Source organism: Passer domesticus, chromosome 28 (genome assembly GCF_036417665.1).
Source record: "Passer domesticus isolate bPasDom1 chromosome 28, bPasDom1.hap1, whole genome shotgun sequence".
NCBI lineage: Eukaryota > Metazoa > Chordata > Aves > Passeriformes > Passeridae > Passer > Passer domesticus.
The window spans coordinates 1922077-1938109 of NC_087501.1; the positions used below are offsets into that span (position 1 = coordinate 1922077).

The following is a 16033-nucleotide window of genomic DNA, read 5'->3' on the forward strand; positions in this document are numbered from 1 at the left end:
CCAGCCCCAGCTCCTGCCCCAAATCCTGCCCCAGCCCCAAATCCTGCCCCAAATCCTGCCCCAAATCCTGCCCCAGCCCTAAATCCAGCCCCGGCTCCTGCCCCAAATCCTGCCCCATTCCCGGCTCCTGCCCCAAAGCCAGCCCAGAACTGGCTCCTGCCCCAAAGCCAGCCCCAAATCCAGCCTCAGCTCAATCCCCAGCTCCATCCCCAGCCCCAGCCCCAAATCCTGCCCCAAATTCTGCCCCAGCCCCAGCTCCAGATCCAGCTGGGCACGGAGAGGGCGGAGGGGCACTCGGGGGGTCGGTGCAGCCCCTTGGGGGCAGAACAGAACCAAAAGAGGGGCCAGAGCATCACATCCCTGATGTGATGAGCCATCCCCGAGGGGCACAGGGCCATCCCCAAAGGGCACAGGGCCATCCCACCACCAAGGGGCACAGGGCCAGCGGGGCACTGAGCTCCTGCACGGCTCCAGTCAGTCCCTGGATATCCCTTTCTCCTCCTCCCCTTGACCCCTCGCAGCTGTGAGCCTCAAACCAGTTTGGCAGCTCCTCTGGCAGCCTGTCTGCCAGCCACGGGGCACGGTGGCCCTTCCACAAACACGCCAGGAGAAGCTTGGAGGAGCCCAGCACGGGCACCACCCTCAGCCACAGCAGGGCAGAGCTGGCCCATCCATGGTGTCCTGCCCCTCACGGGTCACAGCTCCCTGGCCATTGGCACTGGGAGCAAGGAGAGCACCTCAGGGGGGCAATAAATCCCCCAGGGTACAGAGAACCCCTCAAGGGGGTGATAAATCCCCCAGGGCATGGAGAACATCTCAGGGGGATAATAAATCCTCCAGGGTACAGAGAACCCCTCAAGGGGGTAATAAATCCCCCAGGGCATGGAGAACATCTCAGGGGGGTGATAAATCCCCCAGGGCATGGAGAACCCCTCAGGGGGGTGATAAATCCTCCAGGGTACAGAGAACCCCTCAGGAGGGTGATAAATCCTCCAGGGTACAGAGAACCCCTCAGGAGGGTAATAAATCCTCCAGGGCACAGAAAACCCCTCAGGAGGGTGATAAATCCCCCAGGGATAAGGGCACTGCAGCCAAGAGGGGCACAGGGTCTCAGCTCCTTGGAGGTGACCCAGGAGGATCCCAAAAAAAAAGAGCAGTTTGGGGGGAATTCCTGGGAATTCTGGGTGGATCAGCTTTGCAGGAGGAACAGGGCAGCCCTGGGGAAATTCCCAGCCATGCTGGGAGCACGTGGTGGGTGCCAGGGCTGGGCACTGCCCCCCAGTTTGGGCTCCCAGGTCCTGTGATAAGGTATCAGCACTGGTGCTGAGCCCTCAAGCCAAACAGGCAGGGCAAACACAGAGCCCTGGCTCCAGGGGCTGTTTGCTCTGGGCAGGGTGAGAGCTGAGAGCCTGATGTGCTGCTGGTGTGTGGGATCATGTCCCTGCTCACCCCAGGGATCCCCCCCATCAAGGCTTCCAACCCAATTCCAGTGTGCAATTCCACTGCTCTGGCAAGCTGGATTGATGAAAAATAAGAGGAAAAGCTGGGAGGGCCAGACTCCAGGGAGATGCAGGACAAGGTGGAGCTGCAGACCCTGGCACTTCCCACTGCAGCTTCTCCCTCCTTCCAGATAATTCATGGGATCAGGGAATGGGAAGGGACCCCAAGGACCTCCCAGTTCCATCCCCTGCCCTTCCACGGGACCTGTGGCCCACCCAGCCTGGCCTTGAGCCCTTCCAGGCAGACACAACTTCCTTGGGAAGCCTTGCAGGGAACCCCCATGTTTTCTGGGCATGAAAACAGCCTTTTCTCCCAAGCCTTTCAAGGCTCTGTGCCACACGAGCCGAGGCAGGAAAAGAGCTGAGCCCCCCAGCCAAGGGAAAGGTGCTGCCAAGAGCCATCCTTTGGATTTCCAGGGATTTGATCCCCAAATCCTGCAGCACCCTCCTGAAAGCTGCACAAGATCCTTAAATCAACACCACTGTGGAAACCTGGGCACCCAGAAGAGCCTGGGAACAGCAGCAGTGGAGCAGGGAGGAGGATGATGGTTGCACTGAGCAGGGAAACTCCTCAAAAGAGTCACTGGGGCTCCAAGGAGAAGCTGATTTGGGATCAGCTTCCCCATCCCCTCGCTGCCAGCACTGCATGGTGCTGCTCCAGTGGGTGCCAGAGCCAAGCAAAGTTGATTTTAGAAGAGCCTCTGCTTTCAGAGCAGAATTCCCCCTCTTCATCACCCCACACTGGAATGGCAAAGCCCCTGAGAGCCAGGGCTGGGCTTTGGCTCAAGCTGCAGGTGTGACCTTGTATCTGCATAAGCACCTCTCATCCCCCAGAGCTGGGCATTAGACGGGGTCTAATCCCACCCAGAGACACAGGAGCAGGGCAGGGAGGACACAGATCCCACAGCTGCGTGGTTGGCAGCCCTGTGGCACCAGCCCCAGCCCAGAGCAGGGCTGGAGCACAGGAACAACCCATCCTTGGACTGGGAGCAGCTGGCACAGGTGCCCAGCCCAGGTCAGACTTTGCCCAGGAGCTTTGAAAAGAGGGAAGAAGGAAGGACACGGCCCTGGGCAGTGAGATCCTCCCCAGCTGCTGCCACACTATCCGTGCCAGGGCTCTGGCACCAAGCCCCCAACCCTGACTTGCCCCCTCCCCAAAACCCTGATGGTTCAGGGAATCCCAGCTCTCATTTCCCTGGCATTTGCTCTAAACTCCCTCATTTTCCAGCCCCCCCTGGGCAGCTGCAGTGCCGTGACTGCCCCAGCATCCCTCTCATGTGACATTTTCCATGCTGCTGCTCCCCTTTCCCCCCCTCCCCCGGGGTGAGAAATGCCAGCTGGGACACTGGAGAGGCTGGAAACAGGGAAAGGAGCCAAGGATCTGTCTTGTAAGGGCATGGGGAGGGATTGCTCCCTCTCCCAGAGGCGGGCCAGGGTGCTGGAAGTGCTGACACACGCTCCACCTGCACCCAGCACCTTTGGCTGCAGCAGTTCCCATGCCCAGGGGCGGCTCCTGGCCGGCCCTGTAATTAAAAATATCCTCCAACATTTAAATAGATGGGAATCTGGATCCCAGGGCAGGCAGCCAGGTCCAGATTTTGGGTGTAGGTGCAGCTTGGGGGGGCCAGGATCAGGGGGTGCTTTGAGGATTAGAGGGGCTCAGGGGGAAGGTGGAGACACTTTTACCAGGGGAATGGTTTCAAACTGGAAGTTTAAAGTATATACAAATAAAAATATAAATTGTCTGGGAAATTCCTTCATGGAGAGGGCAGTCCAGGCCTGGCACAGCTGCCAGGAGTGCCCGTCCCTGGGGGGATTTAGCAGCTGTGTGGATGTGGCACCTGGGGACACGGGGCAGGGATGGATTGGTTGGGTTTGACCAACTTAGGGGCTTTTCCAGCCCAAACCATTCCATGGCTGAGTGATTCCATGGCTGTGTCACTTGTGTGCCTGCCCCCAGGGAGCAGCCAGCCAGCAGCCACGAGGGTTTTGGGCTCTGTCCCTCTCTGTGCCCCTCTCCTGTGGGTGACCAGCAGCTTCTGCCACCGAGGTTTTGCACATATCCCTGGCACCAGGGCAAGCCCAGCCCTGAGTAACTGCACCCAGCACAAGCTGGGGCCCTCCAAGGCTGCTGTGGGTCTGGAGCAGCCAGCACCAAACACTTGGAGGGTGCTGGCCACACCTGAGGGCGAGGGGTGATGCTGCAGGGATGGAGTCGAGCTCCCTCCCACATCACCAGGCTGGGAGAGGGAGCAGGAGAGGAGGCTGTGCCTGGCTGGAGCGTGCCCTGGGCAGCTCGGGGAGAGGCAGAAAGGCCACATTGTGAGGGCCCAGCTCTGCCCAGTGGCACTCAGACAGCGCTGGCACCGCTGATGAGTGCAATCTGATGAGCAGGACCCGTGACTGTCTCTGTCCTGCCAGCAAGGGCACGCGAGGGCGGCTTCCCTCCCTCCTCCCTCCCTCCTTCCCTCCTCCCAGCAGGAACTGGGAGCCCCTCCAGCCCCAGCACGGAGCAGGGAGCCAGGCCTGTCCCCACACTCAGCGAAGGTGGCAGTGCCACCCCTGCCCTGGCAGCGCCAGCAGGACGGGTGTCCCCAGCCCCCAGGGTACCTGTGCCATCCGGGGTGGACCTGACGAAGGTGGGCAGCATCTTCACGGAGGCGGTGGGGTTGGTGTCTGCCCCCAGCCCCTTCTCCATCTCCTTCTCGAAGCGCTGGGACACCTCCAGCAGCGTCTCGTCGGAGAGCCGCATGTGGTACAGGTACTTGTCCACCTGCAAGGGGCACACAGAGCCCAGGGCTCAGGCAGAGGGCTGGGGACAGGGGCACAGGACGGCTCAGGACAGCGCCCAGCCCTTCCTGAGGCTGCTGGGTGGACACGAGGAGCTGGAGCAGGTTCTGACCCATCCCAGAGCGCAGGACGGGGCAGCGTGGCTGGAATTGCTCATGCCAGGAATCATCTCCTGCAGCTCTCCCAAGGTCACCCTGCATCCCCTCCCCAGGCTCTGCCAGCCTGGGAGTCACAGAATCACAAAATCACAGAAAAAAGAGGTTGGAAGAGACCTCTAAGATCATGAAGTCCAACGTGTGCCCTCACACCATAGCACCAAGTGCCATGTCCAGCCTTTTTTTAAACACACCCAGAAATGGTGATCCCACCACCTCCCTGGTGGTGGAATCTTCCCTGGGACGATTCCTTCCCAATCTTCCCTGGGAAGAGCATTCCAGTCTGTTGTTATTCTTTCGGTGAAACATTTTTTTTCCCCAATATCCAACCTATCCCTTCCCTGACTGTGTCCTCTGGTGCTGCCCCATTGCTCCTGGAGCTCCTTCCCTCTGAGCCACCTGCAGACACCCAAACAGGTTGCCACAGAAGCAGGAATCCCAGCTCAGGGGTGAGTCAGGAGGTTCTCCAGGTGCAAAGCCCTTCCCTCTCCACACACCTTGACCTTGACCCCCAGGGCCTCTTCCTGCACCGAGGGTGCTGGGCAGGAATCCACTGCCCTGTCATTTCTGCACTGCTGAGATCACCCCAGGAGCCCAGAGCTACTCAACAGCCTGGAGCAAACCACGCTGAAGTGACAGAAGTGGCAGCTGGAGTGACACAAGCGAGGCTGGAATGACACAAGCGCGTGCCACGGATGGAGAGGGAAGAAACCCAGCCCCCTATTCCTGGAAATTGCTGTACCCTGGTGTGGAGAACGCTCCTAAAAATGGCTTTAAAGCACCTTGTCCTGCCTGGGGAAGGCGTGGAAAGGCTCCTCCCCAGCCACCAGCAGGCTGGCCGGAGCAGGGAGCGGGAGAGGCGGACACTGCCCGCTCCCAGACCGTGCCCTGCTCCAATTAGCTCCACTCAGCATTAATTAAAGGGCAGCTGCAAGCCCTGAGAAGTCCAGGAGGAAAACTCCACCCCGTGTGCTCACCTGTCTGCAGGCACGTAACGCCGGGTCGCCGGAACCGGGCCCGGCTGCGCTTTTATGGGGCTGAGCTGCAGGAAATGGGCATTTTGTGGGCGACTAATTGCACCAGGGCCAGTGTGACCTGGCCAGGGATGTGCCATCCCACCCTGGGCCGGACACGACAGCCCCGCTGCGGTTTTGCCCGCCTGTGTTTCAGGCTCAGGGTGCTCCAGCACATCCTTGTTTCTCCCCCACCTCGAGTTCTGTTGGAAGTTTGGGAGCTGAGATCCCCTGGGTGAGGTCAGGGATGGAGGAAAGGGCAGCCCAGCACCTTCCAGGAGTGATGCTGCATCCCCTGAGGAGCAGCACGCTCTGAGTAAAACCTTCTCCCTTCTCCTGGTGCTTCCAGCTCCTTTCCAAAATCAGGAGCTAAACACGAGGGAAAGGCCAAGGAGAAGGAAACCTGGAGATTTCCTGGCTCCAGGTGTTTACCAGCTTGTCCTTATCCAGCCCAGCAGCAGGAAGTCAAACACTCTCCTCCCTCCCCTCCTGTTTGCTTTCACCTGCTGAAAATCCCCTCCTGTGTGCTGAGGCTCTGGTCACTGGCACCAGTAACCTCCAGTAACTGGTTCAGAGGGGGCTCTCCCAGGGTAGGAAACCTCCCCTTGAGCTGTGCCAAAGGTTACCCCAAGGGTTATCATCATCCCAGAGAAGCTGGGTGCTCTGGGAGCTGCTCAGCAGTGAAGACCCCCCCCAAAAAATCCCAAAAATCCCAATCCAGGGAACCCCCCTGGTGCTTCAGCCCCTTCTCCCGGGCCAGGCCCTGCTCTGCACGTCCCCCATGTCCTCCAGGCTGCAGCACACCAGAATAACCTCAGCCTGAGGAGCAGGGTGACCTCCCCCTAATCTCCAAAGCCCTTAAAACCTGGATCATCTTCTCCCGAGGTGGATATCACCCCACTTGGCAGCTAAAGCAGGTCAGGGCGTGCTGCAGGACAGCTCCTTCCCCACTGAATCCACCCTGGGAAGAGCCATGGCCACTGGTCTTCCCAAAACTCCCCAGCCCCCTGTCTGGTTGGTTACTCTGAGCACCCCTCAAATTGTTACCAAGATGGGATAAAACAGGGAATTCAGCCTGCAGGGCCAGAGTTTGGGCATCTTCCAGCACAAAACACCTTCTCAGCTGCTAATGCTGTTGGAGAGCGTGTGGAATAGTTTGGGTCAGGTTGCCAATTCCAAACAAAGTCACTAGGCTGGGATCCTGAAGGGGGCAATTGAGTTTCTGGAAAGCTCCCAGCCTAAGCAGTGGTGTTTCCTCGAGGAAATCGAAACAAAGCAAAGGGAGAAGGAAGGATGGGAGCCGGGAAGCGCCGGGCATGCCCCAGCCCAGGACACCGTGTTAAAGCTGCGGATCACGGAGTAGCTGTGGGTGTAATGAGCTCAATGCCACGCTTTTGAACCCAGCCCCAGCAAATCCCCATCCCCTGGCTCAAGGCTGTCTCCAAGGCTCAGCTCATTTCCATGCCGGATGCTGGAGAGGTGCCCAGGGTCGCCTGTCCCGGCTGCACCGCTGGGAAGGCTCAGCCTGCCCAAATTCTGCTGCTGTGGGACCTGAGCTGAGCCAAGCCGGGCTTAAAGCAGCCCCAAAAAAACAGCTTTTGTTTCCAGCCTCACGGCCCCAGTGCCAGCACTGCAGCTGGACACAGTTCTACCCCTCAAGACTCCTCTTAAGGAGCCTGGGCCCCAAGGGATCAGAGCTGTGGAAATATTAATTAACTGATCTTCAATTAGCTCAATTCCACTTCAGTGCCATTCTCCATAGAAAAGAGTTGGGGCTGCTCAGCCTGGAGAAGAGAAGCCTAAAGGGGCTCCAGGAGAGCTGGAGAGGGAATTTGGCCAAGGGATGGAGGGACAGGACACAGGGAATGGCTTCGAAGTGACAGGGCTGGGTGGGATACTGGGAAGGAATTCCTCCCGGTGAGGGTGGGGAGAGGATGGGATGGAATTCCCAGAGCAGCCCCAAGGCCAGGCTGGGCAGGGCTGGGAGCAGCTGGGACAGTGAAAGGTGTCCCTGCCATGGCAGGGGTGGCACTGGGTGGGCTTTGAGGATCCTGGAAATCCTTTGGCTCACACTCTGCCCTTGAAGAGATGCTGGGGAGCCTGTCCCCATCTCCTGGGGACACGGGGCAGGGCTGCTGAGGGTGACAGCGCTCCTGGCACCGCAGCAGGAAGGACAAGGGGAAAGGGAAGGGGAAAGGGAAGTCCCAGGGAGTTTTGCTCCCGTGGGTCCCAAACTCATTTTTCCCACTAATGACCCCGGGTTCTGAGAAGGGGAAGCTGTCTGCCTTTTGTTTTCGTTTTGCTCTGAATCCTGTCCCACGTGGCTGCCAGGAAGCGGGGCAGGAGCACGTGCTCCCCATCCCTCAGCGTCTCCTGCTGCAGTTTGCAGCTGGATGTGACTGATTCCTGCAGATTTTGGAGCAAAAGCAGAGCACTGGGAGAGGGTGGCTGCTTTCTGGGACGGATTCTTTACTTTTTGGCAACAAAGCCAAGCGTTTGTTGACTGCAAGATGACAGAGCAGTGCTCAGATCTGGGGAAGGTTGCAACACCCCAAAACCCACGGCTTGTGCTGTCACTCCTCTCTCCGGGGAAATTTGTGCTGGGAATTAGATTTTCTTTAAATTACCTCCCTCCCCATCGCAGTTTCTAACTTGAAGCATGCTGTTTTGTAAGAACCCCTGACGTCTGAGGGGTTGGGCTCCCTGGCAGGGGGATGCTGTGAAGCACCAGCCGTGCTCCCACCCACCAAACCCATGAAGGGACGTGATGAATTTGGGGACAGCGAGGCCGAGGCAGCAGCAGAGGCTGCAGGGGGAAGGTCTGAAGGGTTTATTCCCTGCTCCACATCCTCAGCCCCTGCACTGCCCGTGCCTGTCCCTGCCTCCCACCCCGGGTGACTCAGGGCAGGGAACCGGCTCGTCCCCTCGCCCCAGCTCCCCCGGGTGACACAGGGCTGATGCTGGGCTGCCCTGGTGGCACCCACGTCCCATCCTGTCCCCTCCTTCAGCTCCTCCACGCCGGCTCCAAGGCCACGTGTGCCCTCCCTGCTGGGATGACACACGCCCGGAGTCATCCTCACCCGGGTGAGTCAGATGTTTCCTGCTCGGCCGGTTCCTCCTCATCCTCAGCCCCGGGCCAGCAGCTGGATCCACGCCGGAGGTGGAGCCGGGTGCTGATGGTGAGGAAGTGACACCGGGGAGCATCCACCGGCCCATCCTCAGGTGACCCAGAGCCCCAGAGCCCCAGTGAATCCCAGTTCAGCCAGGAAAACACTCTGCCCTCCAGTTCTGGAGACACCCAGCTGCTGCTGTCCTTCCCCCCGTGTTAAACCCACAAGGTCTTGGGGATGCTGGATGGCAAAGCCATGAAAACCCCCTGGGATGGTGGGAGCATCCCCCTGTGGAGGGAAACTGAGGCTGGGCAGCTCTGGTGAGGAAGGAGACACTTGGGTGGCTTCCCAAGGTGGGACAAGCCACCCTGCCCTTGACCTTGGCTCCTGCCACCGACCTGGGCAGCCTCAGGGGAAGATGTTAACTTGGTTTTCCAGGAATTTGCCAAAGGTGCCCCTCCCATACCCACAGAGGCAGCCAGCAGGGAGGAATCAGCTGGGTAAAACTAATCTCTTGGCAAAGGGAAAAATTAAAAAAAAAAAAAAAAAACAAAAGAAAACAAAGAGGAAAAGCTGCCCCCTGCTCAATTCCATCCCAGATTTTCCCTTTTGAAGGAGGGATGGGGGAGAGGAGAGGCTCAGCCCCACTCCCGGTGACGAGGCTGAGGGATGAGGAAGGCCAGGGTGAGCTGGCACATCCCAGGGCAACGCAGGGCAGCAGCGGCAAACTTTCAAGCTGGGATCTCAAAGGACGCTGCCGAGGTTAATTAAAGTTTGCACAATCCCTTGGGGGTTAGATAAGTCTGGACAACCCACTTTCCAGGCAGGAGCTGGGGAGGGAGGGAATATGCCCCCAGATAGTGGCAGAGCAGGTAAAGCTGCTCCATGGCAAGATTGGGAAGAAAAATCCCATTTTTGAGGCTATTTCCAAGGCCTTGAGGTGGGCACTGACCACAGCTCTTGGAAAAGGCATTTTTTACACCAGCTGAGCTCCTTTTCTCCCTGATCCAAAGGTAAAACACATCCCAGGCTACCACCTACAACCTTTTCTCCCAAATACAGGGTTTGATAAGAAGACCCAACCGAACAAATCACAGCTTTCCAAGGATTTCACCACCCTGTGCTGGGGACTCCCTGCCTTCTCCCTTTGCCTGGGGAGTGTTGTACACCAGGAATGATTTTGACACGCAGGGTGGAAGCAGCCAGGTCAGACAGCTTCTCCCCCTCTCCCTGAGCCCAGCTCAGCTCCCAGCTTCACCTCATGGGACGATTCACAGGAATTTGTTTAAAAACACCCCAGAAAATCCAGTTGTGGAGGCAGCCAGCAGGGCAGTGCCGCGTCCCGCAGGATCCCATCTCCGGCCAGCAGCTCCTGGATATTTTTTTTTGTCCTCCCTCACATCTCAACCACCTTTTTTAATTTGCGTTTGGGAGGCACGACGGGCTCCCGAGGCTCCGCACACCCTCCTCCCGCTGGCTGGGGAAGGAGAATTCCTCCAGCCCGGCTTTCCCCCTGCATTATCCCAGCTCTTCCCGATAAGGAAGGCGTGAGCAGCCCGAGCCGGGCCCGGGCTGTGCCGCTGGCCTATTTCTGCCCGGGTTACACAACACAACCCCTTCCCTGCCGGGGATGCGGCTGTTGCACAACCCCGGGGCCAGCGGCGAGAAGCCGAGCCCGTATTTCCTTGCGGATCGCTTTGCCTTGGGAACTTTTCCCTGCACTTTGTTTAGGTTGGGGCTGGGGTTTTTTATTTTTTATATATTTTTTTTAATGTTCTGCCTCGGTTTCCTTGCTATCTAACCCCGCTGAAGGGCCAACGTGGCAAGTTTCGCTTCCCCGCCAGCATCTCCAGGGTTATCCCAGGTCTCTCCGAGCATTTCCCTCAGGTTTTTTTACGGCGATTTTCGCAAATCCCGACCGCCTCAGAGTGGGACCAGCAATCCCGGCCATTCCCGAGTCGGGAATCACAGACAAACCCTCTCTGCCCTGCTCAGGATGCCAGCGGAGCCTGCAGGAGCAGCCTGAGCTCTCCGCTCGCTCCCACCCAGCGTTTTTCCCCCTGGAATAATTCATTAAGCGCAGCCTAAGCGCTGTCCTGGCCAGACAAAGGAGCCACGGAGAGCAGCGACCCTCGAGCTCCGGATCGGGGGGCGACCCGCACCCTGGGAACCCCCCCGGGGACCCCAAAACCCCTGGAACAAGAGACGGGGGGGTGTCCCCACCGCTGCCACCCTGGGAACCCCCCGGGGACCCCAAAACCCCTCGAACAGGAGACGGGGGGGTGTCCCCACCGCTGCCACCCTGGGAACCCCCCCGGGGACCCCAAACCAAGCAGGCAGAACCCCAAAACCCTGCGAACAAGAGACGGGGGGGTGTCCCCACCGCTGCCACCCTGGGAACCCCCCGGGGACCCCAAAACCCCTCGAACAGGAGACGGGGGGTGTCCCCACCGCTGTCACTGCGGCCACACGTGCGCGGCCACCGCGTGGCCCAGGCGACCCGAGGGGCGAGTGCCACCCCCGGCGCCGGTGGCCCGGGCTGACCCGGGTCCCCGCGGGGGCTGCGGCTGTCCCGGCACGGCGGGGAGCGGAGCAGCGGCGGCCGGGGATGCTCGGCGCCGGCGGGAAGCGGCGGCACGTGCGGCGCGGGGGTCCCGGCGCGGAGAGCGCCCTTCCTCCTCCTCCTCCTCCTCCTCCTCCTGCTCCGCCGCCCGGCCACGCGGGGTCCCGCGGCACGTACCGCACGCGGCCCCGGCCGGGCAGCGCCGGGGCCTCCGCCCGCCCGGCGCGGCCCCGCTTATCTCGCCTCCTGGTCCCTTTTTAAAAAGTTTATAAGGTTTTTTTCTCTTTTTTTTTTGTTTTGTTTTTTTTTTCTTTTTTTTTTCCTTCCCCTTTTTTTTCTCTCTTTTTACTCCCTTCCTCTCCTTCATCCCTTTTCTGCTTTTTTCTTTTTTTCCCCATTCCTTTTACTTTCTTTTTTCAACTTTTTTACTCATCCTTTTTCCTTCCCCTCTTCACTTTCCTTTTCCGCTTTTTTCTCCCTCTTCACTCTCCCCTTCTCCTTTTCCCTCTTTTTTTGTTTTGTTTCTACTTTTACCCATCCTTTCTTTTTCTTCCCTTTATCTCTCCTCTTATTTTCTCTTCTTCCCCCCAACTTTTTTTTTTTTTTCCTTTTTTCCTTCCCCTTTTCCTCTTCACTTTCCCCCCCGGCGGGACCCCCCCTCACCTTCTGCGCCTGGTCATGGCTGAGCTCGGTGAAGAAGTAAGCGAGGAGGTGCGAGGCGATCATGGCGGGAGCGGCTCGGCTCGGCTCGGCTCGGCTCGGCTCGGCTCGGCTCGGCTCGGCTCGGCTCGGCTCGGCTCGGCTCGGCTCGGTGCGGTCGGAGCGGAGCGGCCCCGGCAGCGCCGCGCGCTCCCCGCGCCAATCGCGCTCATTGAGGAGCTTCCCCCGCGCCCGTGACGTGGCCGCGCCGCCGCTCCGCCATTGGCCGAGCCGCGAGGGTGTGTGCCCGGCGCGCGCGGGGGGGCGGGGCCCGGCCCGGCACCGGGGGGGACAATGGGGTGACACTGGGGGGACAATGGGGGGGACAATGGGGTGATACTGGGGGGACAATGGGGGGACACCGGGGGTGATACTGGGGGGACAATGGAGGGACAATGGGGAGACAATGGGGTGATACTGGTGGGACAATGGGGGGACAATGGGGTGATACTGGGGGGACACTGGGAGACACTGGGGTGATACTGGGGGGACAATGGGGTGACACTGGTGGGACAATGGGGGGACAATGGGGGGGACAGTGGGGGCACAATGGGGAGACAATGGGGTGACACTGGGGGGACAATGGGGTGACACTGGGGGGACAATGGGGTGATACTGGGGGGACAATGGGGGGGACAATGGGGGGACAATGGGGTGATACTGGGGGGACACCGGGGAGACACTGGGGTGATACTGGGGGGACAATGGGGTGATACTGGTGGGACAATGGGGGGACACCGGGGGTGATACTGGGGGGACAATGGGGGCACAATGGAGGGACAATGTGGGGACACTGGGGTGATACTGGGGTGACAATGGGGGGACACCAGGGGTGATACAGGGGGGACACTGGGGAGACACCGGGGGGACACTGGGCGGACACTGGGGTATACTGGGGGGACAATGGGGTGACACTGGTGGGACAATGGGGGGGGATACTGGGGCGACAATGGGGGGACACCGGGGGGACAGTGGGGGGGACACTGGGGGGACTTTGGGAGGGACACTGGTGTGATACTGGGGGGACAGCGGGGGGACAATGGGGTAATAATGGGGGGACACTGGGGTGACACTAGGGGGACACCGGGGGGTGCATTGGGTGGGCACTGGGGGCACACGAGGGGGACACTGGGGTGATACTGGGGGGACATTGGGGTGATACTGGGGGGGGGCACTGGGGGACACTGGTGGGGGGACATGAGGGGTGCACTGGGTGGGCACCGAGAGGGCACTGGGGGGACACTGGGGTGGGTACAGAGGGGGCAGGGAATGCACTGGGATGCACTGGGAGTGCACTGGGAATGCACTGGGAATGCACTGGGAGTGCACTGGGAGTGCACTGGGCAGGGCTGGAATTGCACTGGGCGGTGCGTTGGGCTGTACTGGGCGGGTACCGGGGGTCATGCACTGGTTTGTACTGGGGAGCTGTACGGGGGGGGCTGCGGTGCCCCGGGGGGGTCGCACTGGGGGACACTGGAGGTTGGGGGTGCACTGGCGGGGTGCAGTGAGGGTGAGGGGGCTGCATTTGGGGTGTATCGCACGTGTGCCACAGCCCGTGTGCATGTCTGTGTGTCTGTCCGTGTGTCTGTCCATGCCTGCAGCCTGTGTGTGTGTTCGTGGCTGTGTCCGTGTGTCCATGGCTGTGTCCATGTGTCCATCCCCGCAGCCTGTGTGCATGTCCATGTGTCTGTGGCTGTGTCCATGTGTCCGTGTGTCTGTCCATGCCCACAGCCCCTGTGCATGTCCATGGCTGTGTCCGTGTGTCTGTGGCTGTGTCCGTGTGTCTGTCCGTGCCCACAGCCCGTGTGCGTGTCCGTGGCTGTGTCCGTGTGTCTGTCCATGCTCACAGCCTGTATGTGTGTCCGTGGCTGCGTACGTGTGTCCGTGGCTGTGTCCGTGTGTCCATCCCTGCAGCCCGTGTGTGCGTCCATGGCTGTGTCTGTGTGTCCTCGGCTGTGTCCGTGTGTCTGTCCGCGCCCACAGCCCGCGTGTGTGTCCGTGGCTGTGTCCGTGTGTCTGTCCATGCTCACAGCCTGTATGTGTGTCCACAGCTGTGTCTGTAGCTGTGTCCGTGTGTCCATGGCTGTGTCCGTGTGTCCATGGCTGTGTCCGTGTGTCTGCGGCTGTGTCCGCGGCTGTGTTCGTGTGTCCATGGCTGTGTCCGTGTGTCTGCGGCTGTGTCCGTGTGTCCGTGGCTGTGTCTGCGGCTGTGTCCGTGTGTCCATCCCCGCAGCCCGTGCCCGCCGCCGCCCCGCCCCGCTGTGCCCGGCGCTGTGGCTGTGGCTGTGGCTGTCACATGCGTGTGAACGTGCGCGGCCCTGTGCACCCGTCAGGTCGCATCCATCACCCCGCGGCCCGTGGCGCTCGCCGCTCCGCCCGCGTGTCCCGCTCCCCGTGCGCAGCCACGGACGGCGGGGGGTGGCCCTGCTCCCCCAAAACCTCGGGAAGCCTCAAAACCTCGGGAAGCGTCCTTCGGGAGCACCACCGCGGCTGGGCTCTGCCTGCAGCACGCCGCCTTCCTCCTCGCCTCCATCCCTGCTCCATCCCTGCTCCATCCTGGCTCCAACCCTGCTCTATCCCTGCTCCATCCCTGCTCCATCCCGGCTCCATCCCTGCTCCATCCCTGCTCCATCCCTGCTCCATCCCTGCTCTATCCCCGCTCCATCCCGGCTCCAACCCTGCTCCATCCCTGCTCCATCCCTGCTCCATCCCTGCTCCATCCCCGCTCCATTTCAACTCCATCCCTGCTCCATCCCTGCTCTATCCCTGCTCCATCTCAGCTCCATCTCAGCTCCATCCCTGCTCCATCCCTGCTCCACCCCTGCTCTATCCCCGCTCCATCCCGGCTCCATCCCGGCTCCAACCCTGCTCCATCCCTGCTCCATCCCCGCTCCATTTCAACTCCATCCCTGCTCCATCCCTGCTCTATCCCCGCTCCATCTCAGCTCCATCTCAGCTCCATCCCTGCTCCATCCTGGCTCCATCCCTGCTCTATCCTGGCTCCATCCTTGTTCTATCCCTGCTCCATCCCTGCTCCATGCCCGCTCCATCCCTGCTCCATCCCTGCTCTATCTCTGCTCCATCTCTGCTGTATCCTCGCTCCATCTCAGCTTCATCTCAACTCCATCTCTGCTCCATCCCTGCTCTATCCTGGCTCCATCCCAACTCCATCTCTGCTCCATCCCTGCTCGACCCCTGCTCCATCCTGGCTCGACCCCAGCTCCATCTCTGCTCCATCCCTGCTCCATCCCGGCTCCATCCCGGCTCCGTCCCGGCTCCGCGGGCCACACCGGGCGCTGCTGGCCCCCAGCCCTACGAGGGCCGCGGCACGTCCTGGCCCTCCGGAGCGGCTCCGCTCCCTGCTGCCAGCAGAGCCGGTCCCAGCAGCCCTGGGGCAGGAGTTACCCAACCCGTCTGCCCGCTCCCGCCGCTTTCCCAACCAGTCCCCAGCAGCTCCGGCTCCTCTCGCCGTCACCCTCTCAGGAGCCCTTTCCGCGCGGCCATTTACATCGTTTTGGTGTTTCTGCTCAGGGAATTGTAACTCCGTTTCAAAGGAAAGAGGGCGAGAAGCAACCAAAGCCGGAGGCGAGGCAATGCTGCTACCAGACACCTTTTCCTGCAGGATCCAGTCCTGCCGGCCCCACCACGGATCTGTCAGGCATTCCAGTTCAACCCCCAGATCGTGACCTGATGCATTTCAGGATTTGGACTCAATGATCCTTGTGGATCTCTTCCAACTCGGGATATTCCATTAATCTCTGTCGCTGGCCCTACATTTCAATTCACCCTCTGATCCAGCTTTTTTTTTTTTTTACCCCTGAAAAGGCAAATTCTCCGTGGTCATGTTGAAATTAAAGCAGCGTTTGAGCCTAAAAATAGCTGGACACATCTGTCTGCCTTCCCCATCTGCCACCAGCCTGGCTGGATGAAGGAAGCGACTGTCTGTGCAAAATGAGGGACCTGTCTCATCCTTCTGTCCCGTAAAATCAGTTTATTCAGGGAAAATAATCCCCAACACTCCATTGATTTGCCAGATAACGCCCTAGTCAAGGAAAGACAGGAGGAGCTGGGCTCTGCTCAACCAGCTCCTCTAAATAAAGTAATTTTTTTTTTTGATTTGAGGTTTTTCAGTTGGTTTTGGAAGCCCTTTCACAGAATAAAACTCCCAATGGAAATCCTATCAAGGCATCCCAGCTCCACATGG

General features: G+C 60.0%; 1 protein-coding gene and 1 long non-coding RNA gene across 2 annotated transcripts in view; one reads left to right on the top strand and one right to left on the bottom strand.

The window, feature by feature from the left end:
- LOC135286992 (hexokinase-2) overlaps positions 1–11951 on the bottom strand; it is a 27415-nt gene extending 15464 nt beyond the window's left edge. The window contains exons 1-2 of the mRNA XM_064400257.1: positions 11794–11951; positions 4110–4272 (exon numbers count right to left, since the gene is read on the bottom strand). Of these exons, the coding sequence (XP_064256327.1) occupies positions 4110–4272; positions 11794–11856 (226 nt within the window). The 5' untranslated portion in view covers positions 11857–11951. The remainder of the gene's footprint in view (positions 1–4109; positions 4273–11793) is intronic.
- Positions 11952–16009, top strand: LOC135287008 (uncharacterized). Its single transcript, XR_010350931.1, has 2 exons — positions 11952–12068; positions 15361–16009. It is a non-coding gene; the product is annotated as an uncharacterized LOC135287008 (long non-coding RNA).
- The last annotated feature ends 24 nt before the right edge of the window (positions 16010–16033 follow it).